The sequence below is a fragment of the Aphelocoma coerulescens genome (assembly GCF_041296385.1).
Source record: "Aphelocoma coerulescens isolate FSJ_1873_10779 chromosome Z unlocalized genomic scaffold, UR_Acoe_1.0 ChrZ, whole genome shotgun sequence".
NCBI classification, from domain to species: Eukaryota; Metazoa; Chordata; class Aves; order Passeriformes; family Corvidae; genus Aphelocoma; species Aphelocoma coerulescens.
The window spans coordinates 26319023-26341771 of record NW_027184085.1 but is presented as its reverse complement, the minus strand read 5'-3'; the positions used below and the strand labels follow the sequence as shown (position 1 = coordinate 26341771).

Sequence of the window (22749 nt, the reverse complement as noted above, 5' to 3'; positions counted from 1 at the left end):
TCCAGGGCCTCCAAGCTCTTAATTATTAATTTCTGCATCTCTTTTATTGAACAGCTGACAATTACAGATAACTTGATGCTAAGCTACATCTCCAGTGAAACATGACATTAATTTTGTTTTAGCTCTTTTACTGTTATTATTCCACCTACATAATTTTCCAGGTTAGCATGCTGGCAAACCCATTTTCTATAAGATATCCCTTCACTGTCTCTGTTTATACTTCCATGCCACGAGGCAGAGGTGACCTCCTTGGAGGCACACTCTGGAGAGGGTGGGCAGCCTACCTCTCTCTGATTTCCACCTCCTCGGCCTCACACTCTGGGAGAGGACTGTCCTTCTCTGCCCCCACGGCGCAGACCTCTGCAGCATGGGGGGTGGGCTGCTTCTCCTCTGTGTGCTGGTCGCAGGGGTACTCGTGGCCCTCGCACTCCTCCTCCGAATCTGAGGAGGAGCTCTCCTCGGAGCTGGAGTCGTCGCTGGATGTGGTCTCATACCTACAGGGAGAATGGGCAGGGGCAGAGGTGCTTGCTCAGTGCCAATCCATGGTGGTGAGTACCTGCTTGCACTGGCACAAGTAGAAAAATGTCTTGCAAAAGCTTTGTCCTCCTGTTTTCTACTAAGAGACCTCTTCTACTCACTGCACTCAGTGTTACTGGCAACTGACACTGTCATTATTATGTACACAGTGTGTAATGAAAAAAGACCAACTTCTTTTAAACATAAGTCTTAACATTTTGTCAAACGTTGCCTTATGCCCAAAATGAAATTACTTTATTCAGAGTAAATTGTGTTGTTGCTTTACTAGGCAGATATAAGTAGGGAAGCTAACATACCTACATTCCCTCACTATAAGCAATGGTATTTTTATCTAATATATAGGAGATTAGGTAAGTGAGATATTTAGGCGACATACTGCACAAAGCATTTGTACTGAAGAAAAACTAATCTAAGGAAAGGGCTAGGAAAGGTATATAAAAACAATTTGATTAAACCATTTTAAAGGTCTTTGCAACATTCTCGAAAGGCAAGTAATATTTTTTTTAAAAGGACAATTTTCCATACTGTTCTCTGTATCTGTGTAGAAAGGTCTCTGTGTTTATTTAACACAAAGGCAGAAAAATTAATTCTAGGGCAATGGCATCTCTTGCTGTATTGTTTAATAATATAATGCTGTGCTTGTCAGCTGCCAAAGATATATACAAGTTTTCCTTACTAAAGCATTGCCTGAGAAATGTCCCCATGGCTAAGGTTGTTTCATTTTCCTGTGTTATATCTGGCAGCAAATCTCAAGTATTTGAGACTGATGCCATATATGACTTGCAAGCACAAGAGGATTAAGAGGAGCTCAGCTGTTCCATTCTTCCTTCTGATCCTTACACTCAGCAGTTGCACCCCAGCCTGAAGGATAGGCCAAACCCATGCAGGCGCTCCTGGGTTCTTTCTCTTCTTCCCACTGTGGAGGTGCTACAGTGACAGATGTTTTGGAGAAAGGTCTCTTACCCGCCATTAATGCCGACAAACTGCAGGTTCTTCTTGGTGTTGCTCAAATCCTTCTTCCCATCCCTTTTCTTCATGATAGATTTGAGTGTGTTCTCATTATTAGCACATACTGTTAGAAAGGGAGACAAAGCACTTCTATCAGTATAAATCCGTAGCCGTGCTTTGAATGCAGCAGCATTAGATGATTTTTCAAAACAGCTCTCTATTTTTCAACAGCTCTCTGTTAAGTGTACCATCTGAAACTGGGTTTTCTAGTATTTATGTATATACAGTCATGGTATGACATGCACACTGGAAATACAGAAGAACAGCTTCAAAATCAGCTCTGGAAACTAGTTAAGCCTAACTTTCCCATCTTTCAACATGCTGCTGATCTTCATGATGCTTTAGAAAACTTCAAGAAAAGACACGGGCTTTTTGCTTTTCTTTGCTATTTGTGAAAAACTTTTAACACTGAAATTGGTTATTCTGTTAACAAAATCTTAATTCTTAGTGTCAGAGACCAGCAGCTCCTTGCCAAAATGAACACATTAATACAGACAGCATGTTTAACAATACAGACAGCATATTTAAAAAACTATTCAACAGGGTGGGTAGGTTCAGTCAAGGAAGGCCTTTCAGATTTAGTATTCAATGAAACAACTTTTAAACCAATCTCTATGCATAAGACAGGTAAAAACATGCATAAAAATTTAAGTATTTAAAAAAAAAATTATTAACCCTTTATCTTTCAGTAGATTTTTCTTATGAAAACACTAAATGGCATTTCACTGATGTGCTACAATCTGCCATTTAAAACCTAACCACTACCTGCAGACACAGGGTCTCACACTGTGACTTTCTCCTTAGCTGCATCTTTTCTTGCTTTTGCTTTTCTGAGAATATTGAGAACCTTCTTTAACTGTATTTCATATTCAGACTCCACTAGCATGACAAAAGGTGAATGTGAGCCAGTTATTACCATAGAGACCTGAAGCAAGCTGATCATCCGTCAGGTTAATTGGAGTGAGAGCTTTATCCTGAGGAGAAAAAGACTTCCTTCCCCGAGCAGCTTCCACCAGGGGAGTCTTCCTCTCCTCCTGAGTGGGCACAGTGTCCTGCTCCAATTTCAGTGTTCGCAAATTTGAAGTTAAATGTGTGTTTGCAAGTTGGCCATGAGGGATGTACTCCAAAGTAGCACCTGCCAAAGAAGACAGTAGGCATCAGAGAGGAGTCAAACGAAAATATTTCCATCAATACTGTGATCAACAGAAAAAAACCCAAGCTGGAAAAAAAAGGGCACTGCTTGTGCTTTTAAATACTCTTTTCTGAAAACCTAACAGGAAAAAGACTGTAACTGCTTTCAGAAAATGCAAAAAAATGGCCATGAGTTTTTCTTTTGATAAAGACATACAATACAAGGACAATCTATAAAGATACTGGCTTTAAAAATGCATGAAAGGAATGGTCCTTCCTTTTCCTTCTCTTTCAGTATGAGCAGTGACCCCAGCTCCTGCCACCCTGGCTCAGGGTGGGCTCACTGAGCTGCTCCTCGATGACAAGCTTGAAGAGCACAGCACATTCACAGGCTCTGCAGGGTTCCTGCTGCAATAACAGTAACCTTTTTATGGCACTTGTTTTTTAAAAAATGTCATTTTCCATGAAAGCAGAAATTTTTCAGGAAATTTTCCTTTTTTCCCAGTACTCTAGCTAATTCTGAAAGCTTTGTGCTTTGCCCAGTTACTGAGACAACTGCAATGAACTCCCCACACACTACATTTCTTTTTTTTTTTTTTTTTTTTTTGACAGGATTGTACTGAGCTAGTAGCCGTATTTAAATCAAATTCCAAATGTTTGGGTTATACTTTTTTCCCTCGCTGATTTGCTGGCATTCACTCACTTTTTCCCTTTGTGTATTTAAAAGGCAGTGCTAATTACGCACAGACTTTTACAGATTCCCCTGGAGTTACTCCAGCTGTGCTATTACAACTGCTCTACAAATCTGCACAAATACTTTTGTTTGTGCAACACACTGAGTGTTTTTTACACTTGTATGCCTCCCTAAGTGATATTGTTAGCCTTCAAGGAAAAAAAAGCTAAAGTTTAAATTGCTTTAAACACTATCACTTTTTTTCTTTCACTCTCTTCTTGCACCCATGATGCGTGCCTCCATATTATTTTTTGCCTTTGTACTTACCAAGAATTAAGGCACAGCCTCCTCATTCAAATACGAGCAGCACTGCACAGGGTGCTAACACACTGTAGGTAAGGTAAATTCCAAACCCTAATTTTTAGACACATAGCTACATCTCTGTCTAGCAAGCTGTTCTTGTTAGACTGCCTTTCCCCCTTGTTACTTCACCTCAGTGAATTTTTCCTACAACAGGACATAATGAAGCTGATTTTTCCAAACACTGTCACTTCCCAACAGCTTCCTCTTTTTTGTTCCCGTTCCCACCCAAGCCTCTGAGTTACCAACCAAGCCTCACCCCGCATGCATTTCCCAGGGCACCTTCTTCAGTTGTGAGAGCTATTGCCCAGTTCCACCACTACTTACAGCTTCTCCAACATACAGGGGAAGCTGTCTGCAGGGAAAGGCATGCAGCAGGGTATCGACAGTCATGTCACTACAAGCACAGCAGAAAAGCTTTTTCTTAAAGAGTGAAACGTGTGTGTGTGTGTGTGTGTGTGTGTGTGGTGTAAGAAGGTGGCAGCCTCCCAGGGCCCTCTGGGTAGCAGCAACCCTTCTGGAGACATGTCTGAGCACTTGGGCACCCATGAAAAGCAAGAGGGAAGTCCTGCCCTTGCTCCCCTACCACTCCCCACCTTGCAGCACTGACTGACTTTGGTCGAGTCTCTTCCCAACAGCAAGCATCATCCCTCATCCAACAGCTGAGGAGAAGAGGGCTGCCAAGGTGATGGAGCACCAAGCCAAAACTAATGATTTTTAAACTCCCTTAAATGAAAAACAAGGGAACTGTCTATCTGCTTGCTCGGAGTGGTAACAGGTACAATTAAAGAGTATAAAACACAGTAACCACTTCCAGCTGCAGCTGGTGGTGGCTGCCTGGGCTGGTTTTACCAGGTCACCCCTTCTGCTCCAGACTGGCCTCTGAGGACATGGGAAGGAGTGGAGGAAACCTGCTTTGAAGCATCAGGGATATGCAAAGATTCCAAAGATGCCCAGGTTTGCTTTCAGCAGAACTGTCTGCATCCTCTGCCAGACATCACAGTTCTCCTACAAAAGCAGCTGTGACAACCATGGCGTGTCCGGAGGGGCAGGTGGGCTTGTGCATGCCAGAGCTGAGGGCAGGACTCTGGCAGGGCTGTGTGGGGCTCCAGCCTGATGTGAACCAGCAGCAGCACCTGGTGCACCCTTGTCATCCTCCTGAAGCCCGAGCCTGAATTTCCCCATGTGTCTCCCTCCTGCCCTGGGACAGGCAGGGGAGGGAGCTGCAGGATGAGACAGAGAGAAAGGAGGACAGTAGTAGACTTCTCTCCCCTGACTCACAGCCTTTCTTCAACCTGCCTCCAATGCAACAAGATCTCAGTAGGTTCTCTCTTATGGTTCATGCATCATTGGCTGAGAAGCACCACACTGAATTCAGGATATAGGGCATGATGTCTGTGCCTTCTAATGAAGAAAAAAAGGGTTCTGTTCAGCTGGCCCCTGACAAAAGAGGATTACATCAAGACTCGAGGGTAAGGAGACAACAAGTGTGCATTAGGCAAACCAGTCAGAGCACTCATTCTCCCTGCAAAGCTCTTAGATGTCTACACTTACTGCATGCACAGTACCCAATGATGAGGGGAAGAGCTTTGGGCTTAACTCAGCATTAATGCTCCAAGCAGTAAATTAGCATTTAATATCAGGTCCCAGGCCTTCCCCTTTTCAAGACAGCCAACATAAAGACACTTGGAGAGCACTGAGTTTAACCATAGAAAAACAGACAGAGGAAGGAGCTGTGCCACCCAACATTATGGTCAATGATTTAACAGATTGATCTACTGCTGTGCAAACCAAAAAGCCGAATGAGAGGAGTTCCTTCTTCCTCCAACAGAACTGCAGGGCCACTGTTGGGGCTGGAGGCAGCGCACAACTCTCCAGCATGGAAATGAAACCCTGGCTGAAGTTCACCACCAGTCCACACAGATCTTAAAATACTCTTCCTCTCACTTCACAGAGCTCTCAAGTATGGTTGAGCAGAATCCTTCTCCAGGTCACGAAGCACACCACCAACAGCAAATTCGCCAACAGGTCAATACTTAGTCAGGCACTGCCTCCAGACAGAAGCCCTCAGGCAGACTTCCCCTGATGATACTCCTTAGTTTACTGTTCCAGGCAAATACTGCAAACTTGATATAAGTTTCTAAGTATTGATATAGAATAGCAAACTACAGCAGGGAGCTGTCAAGAACTTCTAATGTATTTTGCAACATAGTGGGGGATTTTGGAAAAGTTCAGGAGTAATTTACAGGCAAAAGTATGACAGAACAAAACAAAAAAACTTGCTGACTTCAACTGTACATAAACACTTACACAGAAAGCTGCTCTCATCAGTTTCAGAGGGAAACAAGTGATTGAAGCACCCTCAGTGGTTTAGCTCCAGTGGTTTGAAGGAATGAGAGAGCCTATTTTTAATTTTTTAGAAGGAACCTCCTCTCATAAATCACTTGTGCTTCTTTTGAAAATCTCACCAATTAAAATCAGGGTGACAGCAAAACTGCTACAGAGAAGCAGCAGTTACCCATGCCATTTCTGGCACCTATAAAATCTGTCTACTGTTACTAAGATGCAATTTTCCTTCCTAACTGCAGACCTTCCCTCACATTTATGACAGCACAGTCATGCTGTTAGCTGGTTCAGGGGACTCAATAGATTATTCTGAATTTGCAGTGAACTCATGGTAACAGAAGTCTGGCCTTCAACTGCTTTTGAAAATTTTCCATTTAGTTTGATGGAAGCAAACCTAAGTATTATTATAAAAACAATTTAGCCTGACAATACTTTTATCCCACTGGAAACCAAGAGAAGTGCAGACAAGGCCGGGGGATTAAATAGCATCAGGATGAGAACGTAGCTCTGGCTGGAACATCACAGGCTTCTAGCTTAAAAAAGCACACGAGCTTATTACTATGTGGTAGCTCCATAAAGATTTTATTTTTAACATGTTGGTGGTCAGTGCAAGCATTTATTTGCACAGTATGTTTATAATGGTCAGTGATACAACCTCTACATTCCCTACTAAAGACAGTGCACAAGTATCGTCTGGAGCATATCTAGCAAGGAAATACTTCTCTTTCACACTGCATGATTTCTTCACAGTAGAAATAAGCTCACAAAATTATTTTAACTGAAGCACTCAAAGTCTCCTCCAGTGGTTTTAAATCTTCATGCCTAAAAAGTCATTTTTTTTAATACAAATAATTTTAATCTGCTTTCAATTTGATCTATTTTTCAGAACTGTTGGAAGAAAAAACCCCATTCTACTAAGGTAAATAAAAAGGCAGTGATGAGCAAACATGTTATGTTTAAACATTTACAAAGATTGATAGTAACCCACCCAACCAATAAATTCAGTACCTTCAGAAGACTAGAGCGTAGTTGCATTTTAAAAGGTACTTTTGAGCCATTCCAGGTTAAAAGTCAGTGAATTTAAAAGTTCTAAACAAAAAATTGCCACACATGGGCTTCTTATACAATACACTGACAGAAGGCAGATTCTCTTGGGGCCCAGGCATAGGTAGATGTTGAACTACCATTCAGCTCCAGGCAAAACACTCCTAATAGGATGAGGGCTGTAGTAAGAGGACTACAAGAACAATCTCATTTTCACTCTCTCTTTAGCTGTTTTCTCTGTGCTGAGAAGTTGCTTTCTATCCCCAAATTGGATTGTGAATCCAGTTTGTTGAAACTGTAAATTAAAACCAATTCCTTTCCTTAAATATGACTGACCAGAAAAGATCACACATCTTTGAGTCAGCTAATCATCTTATTTATGAAACACACTCTTTTCCTAGACAACTGTGTGTGAAGCTCTGTGAGACCCATTCCTCATTTTCCTGATGAGGGGTGGATCACAGTATCTCATGATGCTGGGCACAGCAGGAAGGTCAGCTCAGAGAACTTCTTTCTTTCTCATTCAGAGGATTTGATTTTCTCAGCTGAAGCTTTATTGTTGCTGAAATATGACAGTACTTCCTTGGGAAAAATGGGAATCTCTTGCCATTAAGTATTCATAGATGTGCCTGTTACCATGGGAGCTGAACTCCAAGCAGAGCTCAGTGCCTAAACATTATATCCCTGTGCCACAGCACAGGGAGAGAACTAGGGCTCTATCTAACAGACAGCCTAGCAGGCTGCAGCTTGCCTCTCTCTAAGCAGCAATAAATTTGAAGAGAAAAATAATCTATGCTGTGGCAAATTATGCTCTTTGCTAACTGAAGCAGAAGCCAGGAGACAGAGCAGCTTTTAGATTCAAACACTGCATGTAGTGTGCTACCAGAGAACCAAACCAGCAAATATTGTAATGCTAATAATGACAACAGTAAAAAGCTTGTGCTAACATAGGACCAGGGAAGGTGTATCAAACTTCTCTGAAGATGTTTAGGGAATTTAATTCAAATAATGTCTTTATAGGGCAGTTACTGACCAGGTCTCTGCTCTTCTTCTGATATAACTGGATGGCTATTTAAAACCGAGAAAACCCTGCTAAACACCCTAGCTAGCTCCTAATAGAGAGGTTAGTACCATTTTTGAATGGCATTCCCATTTGAGCTTTCCATATTGTCACAACTAGCAGAAACCACCTGCCACATGAAACATGCAGAGGAGGCACTGTGTTCCCTGAAACACCAGCCAGACACATGTAAATAAACAGTACTCATGTGGCACGTAAGTGGGACCAACTGCATGGCTGCAGATGCACTACCTTCCAGAGAGTGTGGAAAATGCTTCACATATGTCAGTCACCTTCTTCCCAGCAGACTGATGGATGGATCCTGTTTGTTACACAAGAAGGAACATCTGTACAGAAACTTAATCTGCTGATTAAGGCATGCATCCATGGCAGAGTTGGAGCTTAGGGCTTCCTCCACTTGCCTGGACATAGGTACAACCACCGCAATTTGTAGCAACCCACAGCTTCACACAATCACCACCATACCTGTGCCACATCAGCACAGGCTTCCGAGCCTCAGGCAAGCCCCGAGTCTTCAACTGCAATGGCGTGGTCCATGCTGCCAGGAAAGAAGTTGCTAACCTGTCAAACTACACAGTATTCAAGAGAAAGGGCTGCCAAACACAAGACCTGTAAAGAAAAACAGCTTTCTCCAATTTCCTGCATTGTAACTGACAACACAGGAAAAGATGACCATGTCCACACTACCTCATTAGTCCTACACACTGATATGGGAGAACCAGGGCCTTCTCACATTACCATCATTCTTTTGGTCTTTCCATTGTCCCTCAGCCTGCTTCCCCAGCTCTGGTTTAAATTTAGAAGTTTAAAATCTTGGAAGATCTTTCCACCAGATGGCACATCAAGATGTCCTTACCCTCAAGATTTTCTGACACTACTTGCTTCCCACTTTCTTTCACTCCCTGAAGTTTTAACTCAAGAAGCTGCCTCCTTCCTCATGATGATTCATTAGTGTAATACTTCCACTAGGATGCTCAGCTAGGATTGTTCTAAAAAGCAACTGTAAAACTGATACCTGAAGATCACTGAGGCAAAATAGTCATGCATTTTCAGGTCAAATGTGCTCAGATAGTTTTTTAGGGCATGGCAGATCTGTTGTTTTTAAATACCATTCTCAAAAACTCCCTGCCACTGAAAGACATCCACCTACAGGACTTGTAAAAAGTCCATGTAATTAGGACCCGCACAAGTGACGTTAGGCTTCTGGCAGGTATCTTACAAAACACATCATACGAGCATTCAAATCTAACATCCTGAAACTTCTTTAAAAATACAGTACAACAAACAGAGGAGATGAATGCACTCATCTCCCTTTAGGCTTCCTATATGCTGTCTGGTCTAAGAATATGGATCAATTAGCATCTAGGCTTATGACCCACATCCATATGGTTAAGCTGGACACACAGGCCGCCAATGGCAGCTAACATGACTTTGCAGAGTGGAAATGCACTCATCTGGCCAGTAGGTCTGAATTCCCTCAGGTCACTAAGGCTTCTGAAAGACAGTACATACGTAAATAGGAGTTGCCAAGTTACAGAACGGAAGGTGATTATTTTACAGCAAGCAAAATACCAATTGCTAATAGACTCGGTTCAGAGATCATCTGAGAGGTCTAAGGTGTCTAGGGATGAAAACTGCCAGCCTTTGTCCTGTTCAGCAGGCTCCAGCTTTCCTGCCTGTGTCTCCATCACCTGCCACAAGCTGTGTGAGGGAGGGTGAGATGGCAGAGGCCCCTGCAGCACACCTTGTCTCCCCAGCAACAACAGGGAGAAAAATCTGCAAAGCTGAGAACTTGACTAATGTGCTACCTCAGAAGCAGCATAGACCACTGAGCCATTAGCATGGCAAACTGGTACCCAAACCACATGCCTCAAAGCCAGCTCAGGTATTTTTGCCCTAAAAGAAACTGGCCTCTAAGAGATGCTTCCTAAGGATGCTCTTTGAATAAAGCATTAAAGATGATGCTACTGATGCTAACTGGAAACCAGAGGCTTCCGCCTCTATTTTCACCCTGTTTTTCTAAGAAAATGAGGCTTGTGAGGTCACACTTCTCTCAATAACTTAAACTCGATTGTTTATTTGAACTGAACTGGAATAGAGACTCAGTGCTCTGAAGGCTTTTTGTGTTTACACAGGTTTTACAGAAATCAGTCTGAGATTCCAGGCATGGAGAAAGGGGCACTGGCTGAGTTGACACACACAACACCTGAAAAGCTACATCCAAGAGAACTAAATGTGAGGAAGGACTTACTAAGAGCTCATAAGCTATCATGAGATACTGATGCATGGAAAAAAAAAAAGGCTTTATTAGTTCAGTGACTACAGAATTATTCAAGTTAGCGCTTCATTCAGCAAAACATCTTTCTACAGAAATATGTATCACGTGATCTGTAAAACTGCAGGAACACGCAGAAGGACCAGCAGATAAATGTATTAAAGGCAGTATTTTCAAAATTAATAGAAAGAGATGGGGTAACATTTCAGGCTTAAGACCTCTTTTCCACTCCAATTCTCTGTGGGTCTAAACTGTTATAGCCCATAGCTTGATTTATGTATGCAGTCCAGGCATGTAGTTCTCACCAGGGACTAAAAATAAAGAAATTTTACACTCATCATCCACAGCTAAAGATAATGGCATTACAAACGAAAATAAAATTATTCCAGAATAATTTTATCAGGAATGTGAAATCTGAATCCAAGTATGAATATTTTTAGTAAATATGACCTATTTCTCCACCTGTGTCTAAATACTTTCAAGCCTCTAGACTACAAATTTGATACTGTGCAGTAAAAGCTGGGAAAGGAATTAAGGATTTACAGCTAGTGATAACTCTGGTTCACTGTTTTCACAGACACTTTTGCTGTCTGCTAGATACCCTTATTATTATTGTATCACTACTTGTAAGAAGACTAGAATATAAAGTGCATACCAGTAAGATAAAAACATTGCTTATATAGTACCATATTGCATGTATGCAGACAGAATATCATATATTTTCCTTACTGCTACATAAATGTTGCTTATTCCTTCACTATGGGAACCTAAACATTTTACCTCAGCTCATTAAATGGATGATTCTATTTAGCACATAAACACTGAAAACAATCAGATTTACCAAGCTGCATTTTAACAAAAATAGGTAAATTTTAAGACAGTAAGCAAGCTGCAAGAGCTTTATACAGTTATCTGGATTAGCCAATGACATTATGCTGACATTAAATAGTACTTACTCATGGGTTTTGTCCCGATTCAGCATCTACAATACAGATGCATTGGCACCAGTTTTTCCCTTCTCCTTAACCTCTTCTTTCAGTCACTGTATGGCAGGAGCAAGAAAGAAGTATCTAACAGCCACTGCCAGGCATTACATACTGGTTTCCAGGAAGCCACCATTTATAAATTTAATAGTGATGTGGTTGGATTCACCAGCAAGGTACTAGAAAAAAATGGCTAAGTTTTAAACTAGAGTATCAGACACATAAAAAAAAAATTAAAAAGTAATCAACTCTACCCCAGGGAATAAAGAAATCCCTCAAACTAATTGTGTATACTTTAACATTAATAAATAAAAGGCAAGGAGTATTTAAATCCTGATTCTTGCCTTTCCTGAGTGTCACCAAAACCTCCAGCAGTAATTATGCCTTTCAAACACGAGGTTGTAATTAGGGATTACGACAAACAGTTACTGGAACAGAGAAAGCCCAAGATGTGGTTTCTGTGAAGCTCTCTGGAGTTGCCTATTATAAAGCAATCAGCCCTGCTGGAATGGGGAAAGCACCCCACAGGTCTCTGTCTGAGCAGCACAAGGAACAAAGGCAATGGAAGAAACACTATGAAATCCAGGGAAAGGTCTGTGGAAACAAGTCAGTTTGATACAGACACTGTATGTGACTTTCAGCTCCATCCAATCTGACACTGCTGTTTTTAAAAACATGCATGCCAAGTTTAAAATTCCAAACCCATGGGCATTAACCTCAAATACTCCTAAAGTTATAAAATGAAGTCAGCATGTTGCACAGTGGTTAAACCCTTCGTAATTTTAGACACCTTTCTTGCATGGTCAGAGCTATGGCACCATCATCAGGACCTTCAGAGCCTGCTGGACTGGGAGAGATAAAACCACCTGTGGTTTTTCAGCTACCAGTGATGGGCTGGACAGAATACCCAATGGGCACATTCAACAACAATGCTCTGTGCTTCCTTGGGGAGGGCTACACAGTGGCTTCCAGACTAAGTGAGAGCCTAGTAGGCAACTGATCTGCAGCCCTGCAGAAGAGCTGGCCAATGCACCAGACATGTGCCGGACGCCGGGCTTACCTGACGGGGAACTTCTCTCCATGCACTGCTTCTGAAGGTCCAGGCTCCGCAGCTCCTCTGTACTGGCGTATTTCATGACAGAGTTGATGGAGGTGAGGGTGCTGATGAGCTGTGAATTCAGAGAGCCAATCTGGGAGTGGGGCTCCCCAAAGGCTTCTGCCAATTCACTGTAATTTTCAGCAAGCAGCGTCTGCTGTTCCTGCAGCAGCTTCTGCACACGTTCAATGTAGTGATCCAAGCCTGTCCTCAGCTCAGGCGGAGGCAGAGGGTTCTCCAACTGACCACTGACTGGGTCGCACACAGACTCTCCCCCAACACCTATGCTCCTGGTGCCAGTCGGGACAACCGGCAATGGAGGGGGTCCACAGGCGATGCTCCTCATTTTCAGACCAACCAGGTAGTTCTCATAAACACTTATCTGTCCAATGCCACAGTCTTTGGTTTTTATTGCAGAAGGCTTTTCAAAGCCAGGGTGGCTAGAGAGCACGGTGCCGACTCCAACTGAACGCATCTTAGTAGACACGTGTACGTCCTTCACCCGGCCATCCCCGACGGCCACACTCCGCAACTCCACACTGTCTGTGCTGGTCTGCTTATCGCAGCTGCTCAGAGTGGTGTTAGTCCCACAGTCCACCAGGCAGGCCACCTCTGTGCTGGTGCACTGGCTCACCATCTCCAAAGCAGTGCTGGTTTGCTGGCTAGCTGTGGAAGGCATGGCCATCACCATCGCCTCTGCCCTGGGTACAGCCTCTGTGGCTGTTTCACGGGACACGTGTTCCTTGGGCACACAAACCACCACGTTCACCGAGCAGTCCCCGCAGCCCACAGACCTCACCGCTCCAACCGCCCGTGCCATCTGGCAAGGGCTCGGCACCTCCGCCAGCTCCTCCGTGTTGACACCTGTCTCACAGATGCTTGTCTCTGTGCCCACTGACTTATCATGCAGCTCCATGGACCTCTCCGTACCCTGATCTTGCACCTCTGCCCTCTCCCTCACCAGCCATCGGCTCATCAGGAGCTCGGGGCCCGCAGCCGCGCACCGCGTGGCGGGTCTGCAGGAGGTGCCGATGCTGCTCATCTGCAGATGGTTTCCCACTGACGAATCAGCAACCTCCACGTGGTCTCCCACCATTTGGTCTCTCGTTTGTACGACAGCCTCCACCATCCTACTGACAACATGGGGCTGAGCCATCACGGCTTTATCCACCTTTTTTCTAGACCCAGCTGCCTGCAACTCCTGTTTTAATTTGGTCATTTCCCTGTCATGGGTGGTTTCCTTTAACTGAACCTCTAGTCTGTAAATCTTCTCCTTAAGGGCTTCGATGGTCTGCTGCTGAAGCTCTATCTCTTTCTCAACCTCTGTAGACAATCCGAACATGGCCTCTGTCACCCCAACTCCACACTCCCTCATTTCTTTCTCTGTTCCCACAGCTACTTCTTTGTGTTGCCTTGCAGATCTGTTGTATATAACGACATCGTTCATGTTCTCATCAGCACCCACAGCAACAGATCGGGCTTCTTTTGCCAGACTTTCTCTGTTCACCCGAAGGTTTGCTGGACTTTCATAGTTGCTATCTTGGATTTTTTTCTCCAGGGCTTGCATCTCAGCAGTCAGCTGTCTGAACTCCTCTATCCTCTGAGAGCTCTGTTCCACACTCTCCATCTCTTCCTCACAATCTATGTACAGTTCTCCACCTCTTCTCACCTGAGACATGTGTTCCCACTGCTCTGCATTTCCTGCACTGTAGGATCGCTTTCTGAAACCGTATGTGTCGTTTTGAGTGGCTTTCCTGTGGTTTTTGAGCTCAGCCATCATGTGCCTCTTCTCCTCCTGCAACACTGAAATTTTGACCTGCAGCACAGGAATAGTCTTCACTTGTTCCTCAAGCTCCTTGAGACGCTTGAGGGCAACTGCCATTTGCTCCCTAATGTGCTGCAGATGCACCGGGCTCACATTGGTGACCGGCGTGGATATTCCAGAGCTCATGGGGCTGTGACGAATGGAACTGCCCAAGGAGGAGCTGAAACAGACGCCATAGTCGCCGTTCCCCTGATACCCATTCTGCAGGTGCTGAGACATGTGACCGTACCCACTGGATCCCACGAAAGAAGGGAGGGAGCTTGTGGAGCCCATGCCTCCAAAGCTGGAAAGTCGAGGCCTGCGGACATCTCCAGGTGTGACCTGCATCATCCTCTCCTGCTCCAGTCGCCTCCGTGTTTCCATGAGGGTTTTTGTTACAAGGAGGTTGTGCCGAGGAGGCTGGGGGGAGGGAGGAGGAAGCTGTTTATTCTCTGGGACAGTTAAGTAGGTAGGAGATACTTCAAAGGAAACTGAAGGTTTTGCAGGGACGGACAAGGTTACTTGACTCCTTGCTGCCGAAGACTGCTTGTTTTCATCACTGTTTGATGAAGAGAGAGACTCTGTGGAGGTCCAGCCACTGCACCGGCCACCAGAGTTCTTGGTACCCACTGAGGCTGGTACAGCTTTCCTCCTCTTTCGTATATTTAGTTTCTTAATGGTATTCCCCTTTTGTATATCATCCACGTACTTCAGAAAATCTAAGTCTAGCTGGTAGCCATAAGGTGTTTCCACAAAATAGGTGTCTTTCCGTTCTTGTTCATCTTCTCCATTTATAGTACCTTCCTCTTTTTCTGGAAAAGAAGAAACAAAATCAGCATTCAGTAAACTACACACTCACACACAAGTGCAGAAAGACGTGTGTTCACCGCATGCCGGAGGCAGAAACTGCTGCTGCAGCTCAGCGAACAGACCGACTTTCCGCTGACTGACCCTTAACACTAAATCCCGATTAACTTTTAAAAAGTTAATCAGTGGGGTTTCAAATGCTGAGAAGTGCATACCCACATAAACGCAAACATATGCATACACACAGATAGTGTCTGTTAATGAAGGGGTACAGTCAGTAGCTCAAAGCTGTCCTTGCCCAAATCCTTCCAGTCTTCCCATGCCTCACCGAGCTTCCACACATGCTATGTTATCATGTAAAGACCACAGGATTACAACGTACCACACGAATCATCTGGAGACCAACTTGTCTAGAGGGTGCATTCAAGCAGGTGATGGGAACTCTGACCCCACTCCTTATGCAACCAATGCCATTAGACTTTACACAGCTCTGCAGCGCTGTTTTATTGCTCTAGAAGTGTGCTCTCAACTCAGCTCATATTACTTCCACCAGCACCTCTGCCTCTTTCATTTCAAACTCCGTGAAGCCCCCACCACCATGACAGGCAGCTTAAGTCCCTTCCAGCAGGGTCCCGAACCCCACTGCTCAGGGACAAGAGTCATACAAGAGGTGCACCCACCTGCCCTCCACACGCAGGACTCGCCTGTTCCCGAAGTAATCTAAACAAAACTTCAATACATCTGCTGGGTTTTCTCAGGCTGCATATTTATATGCAGCACTGCCATACAACCTGCTCCTCCCTGGCCTCATACTTGCCAGGAGTAAAAATACAAATAAAGAAAAGAAAAAAAAAAAAAAAAAAAAAAAACCAACAAAAAAAACCAAAAACGGAAAAACAACTATTGCAAGTTATGCGCTGGAGGAATAATAAAAGCCGGCTTTCCGGTTACCTGAGTTAGCCACATGTCTCTGCCCCCACACTGCAAATTTTCCAGCCACGTACGGCTGTCCCAGCTTCATGTGTCACACGCCAGAGCCCTGCCTCCCTCCAGCTCGCTCCTGCTTCGCCCCATAAGGAAGAGCCGTCGCCCCCGCGCTCCGCCCGCCGCGCTGCCCCTCCGCGGGCTGCTACCGTGCCTGGGCGCGGAGTCAGCGCTCCCCTTCGCTTCTAAAGGGAGAGCTTTGGGAGCCGCGTCTTCTTAAAGGAATACGAGCCTCAGGGGAGGAGGACGTAGGGGGCAGAGAGGGGAAAAAAAAGAAGCTCTCGACTTACTGCAACTACAGGAAGTGACTTAATGTTGCACTAAAAAGGTTTTCGGCGGGGGGCGGGGGGGGGAGCTCTTGTTTTTCCAGTCTCCTTGGCATACTTAAGAAAAGCTTTGCCTACAGACAGTGTAACTGCCTTCATGGCGATCCGTCAGGCTTTTGGCTGCCCCAGGACATCCTGAGCAATAGATGGGAGGAGGGCACTGCTCAGAAGAACCCACCATCCCCAGTTCGGGAAAAGAATAGAATGGAGGCACAGACACAGGCACGCACATGTGAGAGCCACAGCAGTGGGACCGACCAGAACACCTCAGTACCTCGGTTCTGCAGTGTAGACAGACGGTTCGACAGACACAAACAACGCACCCCCCCCCCCCCCCCCCCCCCCCAGACCACATGTTTCTGGTGAAAGACCAGAGTGTCAGTATGGTGTGGTATTTACTTACAGATACACCCAAAATAGCCATCTAAATACCAGTGGAAGCAAAAATACATGCATACAAAAACACTTCAGACACATAAGGACACACAGCTAAGTTCTGTCCAGTAGGAATGCCTCGATGTTAGACAGGGGAAAAATCTCCAGGACTCCTGCTGCCAAGAGAGAATGAGAGCATATTCTCTGAATTACTCTTCCTCCCTGAAGATTCTCATGCTGGCTCCATTCCCGGCAGACAAACAACTCTCCTTTCCACACCCCACGGCTCCACACCCTAGGCTGGTCCCGCCTGCACCCTTGGTTTGGCCCCACTCTCTTGTCCCTCATTCCCTGTACCCTTCTGGGTTCTTTTTGCCTTCTTCCCATGCTTTGGATTTCTCAGCCATTTTCTCTACTTACATCCATTTGCTTGCACCACCAATTATCGGCCAAAACCTGGTTATACTCTCACCCCTCATCTCAGGTTTTGTCCTAGTCACTTTACCCAGCCCATGTAAATTCAAGCTCCATTGGTTTTACCTGTTGTCCCATTTTTCCCAGTTCCTTTTCTCTGCTTGTCTTGGTCCTTGTCTTCCTACCCAGCAACACCTCTGATTCTCCCATCACTACACCAGTGAAGTCAAACAATTTCTCTGAACTGTCCTTGGGCACAATGCTTAAGTGCTGGATGAGGGAGGGAAGAACAGACTCTTCCTCTTTGGAAGGCCTAGGACTTAAGAATTAATGCACCTTTGGAAAAATATTCATAAAACCTCTAAAAAGACATGCAAATCTCATGTTCAGTCATGGGAATCAAACTGGGATCTCTAATGTACTTTCTTCTTCATGGAATTAAGATTGCTCAACAGAAACCTATAAAAAATAAATAGTAGTAAAGAAACAACCACACTGACACTGAATCACTCACTAAACTTCTCCACAACACGTGCAGACAGCTCGGTGTCTTCACAGTGGAATTTCTCTGGTCCTCAGCTGAAGCTGGCAGCAGTGCCAGGATGCAGTTTGCATCTGGTGCAGCACAAGACGGTGCATGGAGCTGACTGCCTACTGCTTCTCCTTAAAACAACACAATGGACATTCCACCAACGCAATCCCAGTATTGTCCGTTGATCCCTGGAGACGCTTCTTGATACGTTAAGACAAATGAGGATAAGGCATGCAATCCAGTACCACCAACACAACACTGAGGCAGCATGCAGGAGCTGTGCCAAGCCTTTGTGCATTTTGTTGTCTCAAAGAAAGGGCCAAAATGGGTGTGCCTGTTAAATATGAAACAAAACAAAATGGATGGCTGTTCTGAAGCAATAAAAATGGTTTTGTTGGTTCCAAAAGGAAAAAAAAATATATAATAAAGATGAAATTAATGAACACGTAAGGCTGCAGCCCTCCTTTTCAGCCCTTACGTGGTGGATGAACCATGGATACTTCCTAACTTTGGTGGGTGAGTACCAAGTGCTACACCAGCAGGTACCCCAGATTAACCTCAGAGGAAGCAGTGTCCCTCCATGCCCAAAGACCTCAAGTGAGCAAAAGATTCCTATGCCCACACACAGAGAAGTATTACAGCAAACACCACACTGTACAAACACTCTTGTTAGGCTCCTTGTCTCATCCTTGGCCAGGTGATCATGGACACTGCTAAAGTTAGAACTATTCCCTAGGCTCTGCAGAATATCAGGCAAATATTAATCACGTGTGCAGATGCACAAACACATACACTTCTGTCTGTACAAATGCTGCAATACACTCCTGTTTTCATAGAAAAGGAAGGTTGGAAAAGACCTTTAAGATCATCAGGTCCAAATGCAATGAGACACAAACACACCATGTTTTAAAGCCAGTACCAGTGAAGTAGAACATTCTGTGAAGCATAGAGACCTCGCTGTGGTACTGTCATTATTAATGCATTTCTCCAGAAGTATACAAAGACTTCATTTCCCTCTCCCTGCTGCAGGATAACCATGGGCAGGACACAAGTGGCATTTAAAAAATGTACTCCTCAAATCTCACTTTCTGTACTGCTGGGACTGGCTCTGTTCAAACATTCCAGTCTTGCCAACTTCTATTAAATTATATCCTATCCAATGCACTACACAGGAACATCAGTATATTAAAATATTGAGTCTGCTCTACCTGAGTCCACACTAACCATGGCAGCTTCCAGACCAGGAGAACTGGAAAAAGAACAGAATATTTAGTTTCTGTGCTACAAGACTTCTCAGGAAGACAAAAGCAAGGGAAATGTGGGCATGCACTGAGTTTTGGTTCTGCAAGCCAGAAAAACTGTATTGTAGAGCTGCACCTTGGAGGATTCAAGGGCAAAGAGAAGCCACTGAAGATGTATTTCCAACACTGAAAGTCTGAGGTGCCTTGAAAAATATAGACATCCCATGTTAGGCCTGCTCTCCACATCTGGTTATGATATCTGCTCTAATGCATTTTTATCATGGATCTGACTGCTACTAAAGTAGTCTTTTTCACTGAAATATTGTTATGAATAACAGTCTCCTTCCAGAGTTGTGGCATATGATAATTCATAAAGAATGCTGCAAAGGAAAAAATACAGAGGCAACAGTTGGCATAAATGGAGTCAAATCAGTATTTTTGTATGATCAACTTCAATTTGAAAGGTTCTCTGGGGCAGGAAAAGGAATTAAAAAAAAATTTCTGACTTTTTGATTCCTTACTAGAACAGAGGAAAAACTGGTGCATTTCCCCCTTCTCCTCCCACCTCCAAAACACTACTTTTGTTCCTTTCTTTTTCTTCTCTTTAGCATATATAAATGACTATCAGTCTCACCTTCTGAAAAGAGCCAAAACTCATGAGGCCACGCACTTTTTTTAAAAAAAAAGCAGAACTGAATATTTGGCCATTTTTTCTTTCATTCTCCTTTTCAAGTGTTGGGATTTGAATGTAAGTTAAACAAAACAACCACAACAAAACCTCTTGGAAAATAGACCTTAACCTTCCACCCTCGTTTTATCAGTTTTCTCTTGGCTAGCAGTATACAGAAGATGACATGAAACTACTTGCTCCCAAACAATTCAGTATAGCTCTCTCCTGCTTTCAAAAATGCTAGTGGGGAAAAAAAACAAACTAGCAGTTGACCTAAAAGATTTTTATTTTATTCCAAGAATCTAGAGGGGAAAACTTACAAAAACAGCAAGTAATTTCTGTACTTTTCCAGACACAGCAGGAGCATCAAGTGTTTTATTTTTCCCTTTGCAGTTAAAGCACAGGTGTGGAGTACTCAGTGCCCCAGCTGGCTGCTCATCTTCTGCAAGGAGGAGAGGCATGGCAGCACAGCAGCCAAGCCACCAAGCTGCTCATGATCATACCCAGTGCTGCATGCTGGGATGACCCAGCTCTCCTTGTACAAGAACACGGCACAATTGGACAACTGCCCAGAATGCTACACTGTACTGTGGATATGGCTGGTAACACCTTCCTCTCTTTTTCTGCCATGCAAAAACAACCAATAAATACTGCCTTGTAAGGAAGGTAATCTGTTTTGCTCATGCTCAGCTACAGTTATGCCCCAAGCAAACGGGATTTAACTCCTGATGCACCTGATGCTGTTTGGTATAGGGTATTACAGTCCAAACCAGAACACCCCAGCCAGAGAGGGATAACAGACCCTGCTATCAAACCCACACTTACAGGTGTGGAGGATTCTCCTGTTACAGAGGAGCACTGACAGCACATTTTACCAAAGAAATAAATCTCCAGTGTAAAATGTTTGCTGCAAATTTAATCTGAAAGAAAAATAAGGAGTAGAAAACTGGGAAAACAGTTATATATGGTTTATAGATTACTTTTCAAAATTTATGTGTCAATATCCCGGCTGGAGAGCTGACTTCTAAATATGACACATAAATACTCGGTGCTTAGGGTGGGGGTTGTAATCAGAAAACGGGGGATAGCAACTTCCCTGATGATAACAGAGAAGGGCTGAAGCAACGCCACTGTATAATAAACAGGGTTTTATTTCACGATGTCGATGCTCCAGCTCAGGTATTTGCACTGGTAAGCCGCAGAGATGTGAATTAAGGACAGCACCTTAAGCCAGTGAACATAAGCAGCATCAGATGAAGAGAGATGGTTCAGATGGCTGCTGTGTTTTGCTTGGGTTGTGAACACAAACACCAGGGCACTGGGCTAAGATGGCACATTTACCGTGCAACACTGGTAAAAGAAGGAATTTAAAGAATCAATCTGCTCTTTTAATACCATGCTCTTTCTCGAAATACGATCATCACAGAAATAGGAGAAAAACTCAAAACCATCACAGCCACAATGCAAATAACATTAAAAGCATCACTGCATGCCCTCATAGAAAGTGCCTCTCCAGCTTTCTTGCAGGCCCCCCTTAGATACTAGGAATGTTGCTGGAAGGTCTCCCTGGAGGCTTCCCTTTTCCAGGCTGAACAACTCACAGTTTCTCAGCCTGTCTTCATAGGAGAGATGCTCCAGCCTTCTGATCATTATAATGACCCTCCTCTGAACTCACTCCAGCAGGTCCACATCATTCTTATGCTGGGGGATCCAGACTTGAGACACAGTATCCCAGGTGGGGTCTCACAAGAGTGGAGAAAAGGGGGAGAATCACTTCCCTTGGCCTGTTGGTCACATGTCTATGGATACAGCCCAAGGTGCAGTTGGCATTCTGGGCTGCAAATACACATTTCTGGGTTATGTAGAGCTTCTTGCCAAACAACATCCCCAAGTCCTTCTCCCCCAGGCTGCTTTCGGTCCATTCTCTGCCCAGCCTGTCATTGTGCTTGGGATTGCCCCAACCCAGGACTTTACACTTGGCCTTATTGAACTTGAGGACACAGGCCCACCTCTCAAGCCTGTCAGTCCTTCTGGATGGCATCCCTGCCCTGCGGAGTGTTGACCACACCATACGGCTTAGTATCACTCACAAATGTGCTGAGGGTGCTACCACTGATCACGTCACCAATAAAGACATTAAACAGCGCCAGTCCCAATACTGACCCCTGAGAGGGGAGTCACCGATCTTCATTTGGACATCGAGCTGTTGACCCAAACTCTTTGAGCGCAAACACCCAGCCTATTCTTTTTACATCCATCAAATCCATGTCTCTCTGGTTTAGAGACAAGGATGCCATGTGGGACAGTATCAAATACTTTGCATAAGTCCAGGTAGATGACATTGGTCAATCTTCCCTCATCCCACCATCCACTGTAACCCCACCACGGAAGGCCCCCAGATTTGTCAGGCATGGTGTGCCCTTAGTGAAGCCATGCTGGCTGCCAACAACCACCTCCTTATTTCTCACGTACATCATTTTCAAGAGGACCTCCTCCATGATCTTGCCTTGCACTGAAGGGAAACTGACTGGCCAGCTCTCGCTTTGGTACTGGTGATCAGATGGATGCACTAGTCACTCACTGTCACCTCCTCCTCAGGGGTCAATTCCTCAACCATAGAACTATTTCTTAACCTTGCAGAGGTTAAGAAGAGACTCTAGCTTCTCTTATTCTTCCTTTTGGTACATGTTTGCCAGCTATGACAGAGCATTTTGGTATCACATAGGAAATGCTGAGAATGCTCACCAGCCAGCTAATCAAAGGAGAATATATGCAGCGAATAGCCTTTTTGAACGGGGTCTTTCAAGGTCACATTACCTATTTTTACACCATTAAATGTTTTCTTTCACATAGTACAAAAAGACTTACGTACAGAAGTTATATCTGAACATCACATAACCACAGCTAAAAATTATTTCTGTGAGCTGAAAGCAAAAACCACCTTCCAAAAACACACCTCTTAACCCTCTCTAGTCTTTTTAATGTCTAAAAGTTTTACTTCTAGAATCTCTGAACTGAAAACTTGCAGCTCAAACAGAAGTTCATTTAAACTAGAAAATACA

The 22749-nt window shown here is 44.2% G+C and overlaps 1 protein-coding gene across 2 annotated transcripts in view; it reads right to left on the bottom strand.

Annotated features, from left to right (window-relative positions):
* Nucleotides 1–22749, bottom strand: part of KANK1 (KN motif and ankyrin repeat domains 1) — a 129786-nt gene that overhangs the window by 11430 nt on the left and 95607 nt on the right. Inside the window, exons 1-5 of one of the 2 annotated variants that reach the window (XM_069001035.1) lie at nucleotides 16097–16294; nucleotides 12499–15150; nucleotides 2462–2680; nucleotides 1501–1609; nucleotides 285–494 (exon numbers count right to left, since the gene is read on the bottom strand). In XM_069001035.1, the coding sequence (XP_068857136.1) occupies nucleotides 285–494; nucleotides 1501–1609; nucleotides 2462–2680; nucleotides 12499–15150; nucleotides 16097–16166 (3260 nt within the window). In that variant the 5' untranslated portion in view covers nucleotides 16167–16294. Of the gene's footprint in view, nucleotides 1–284; nucleotides 495–1500; nucleotides 1610–2461; nucleotides 2681–12498; nucleotides 15151–16096; nucleotides 16295–22749 lie in introns of those variants that run through there. The other variant, XM_069001036.1, reaches the window with a different exon arrangement.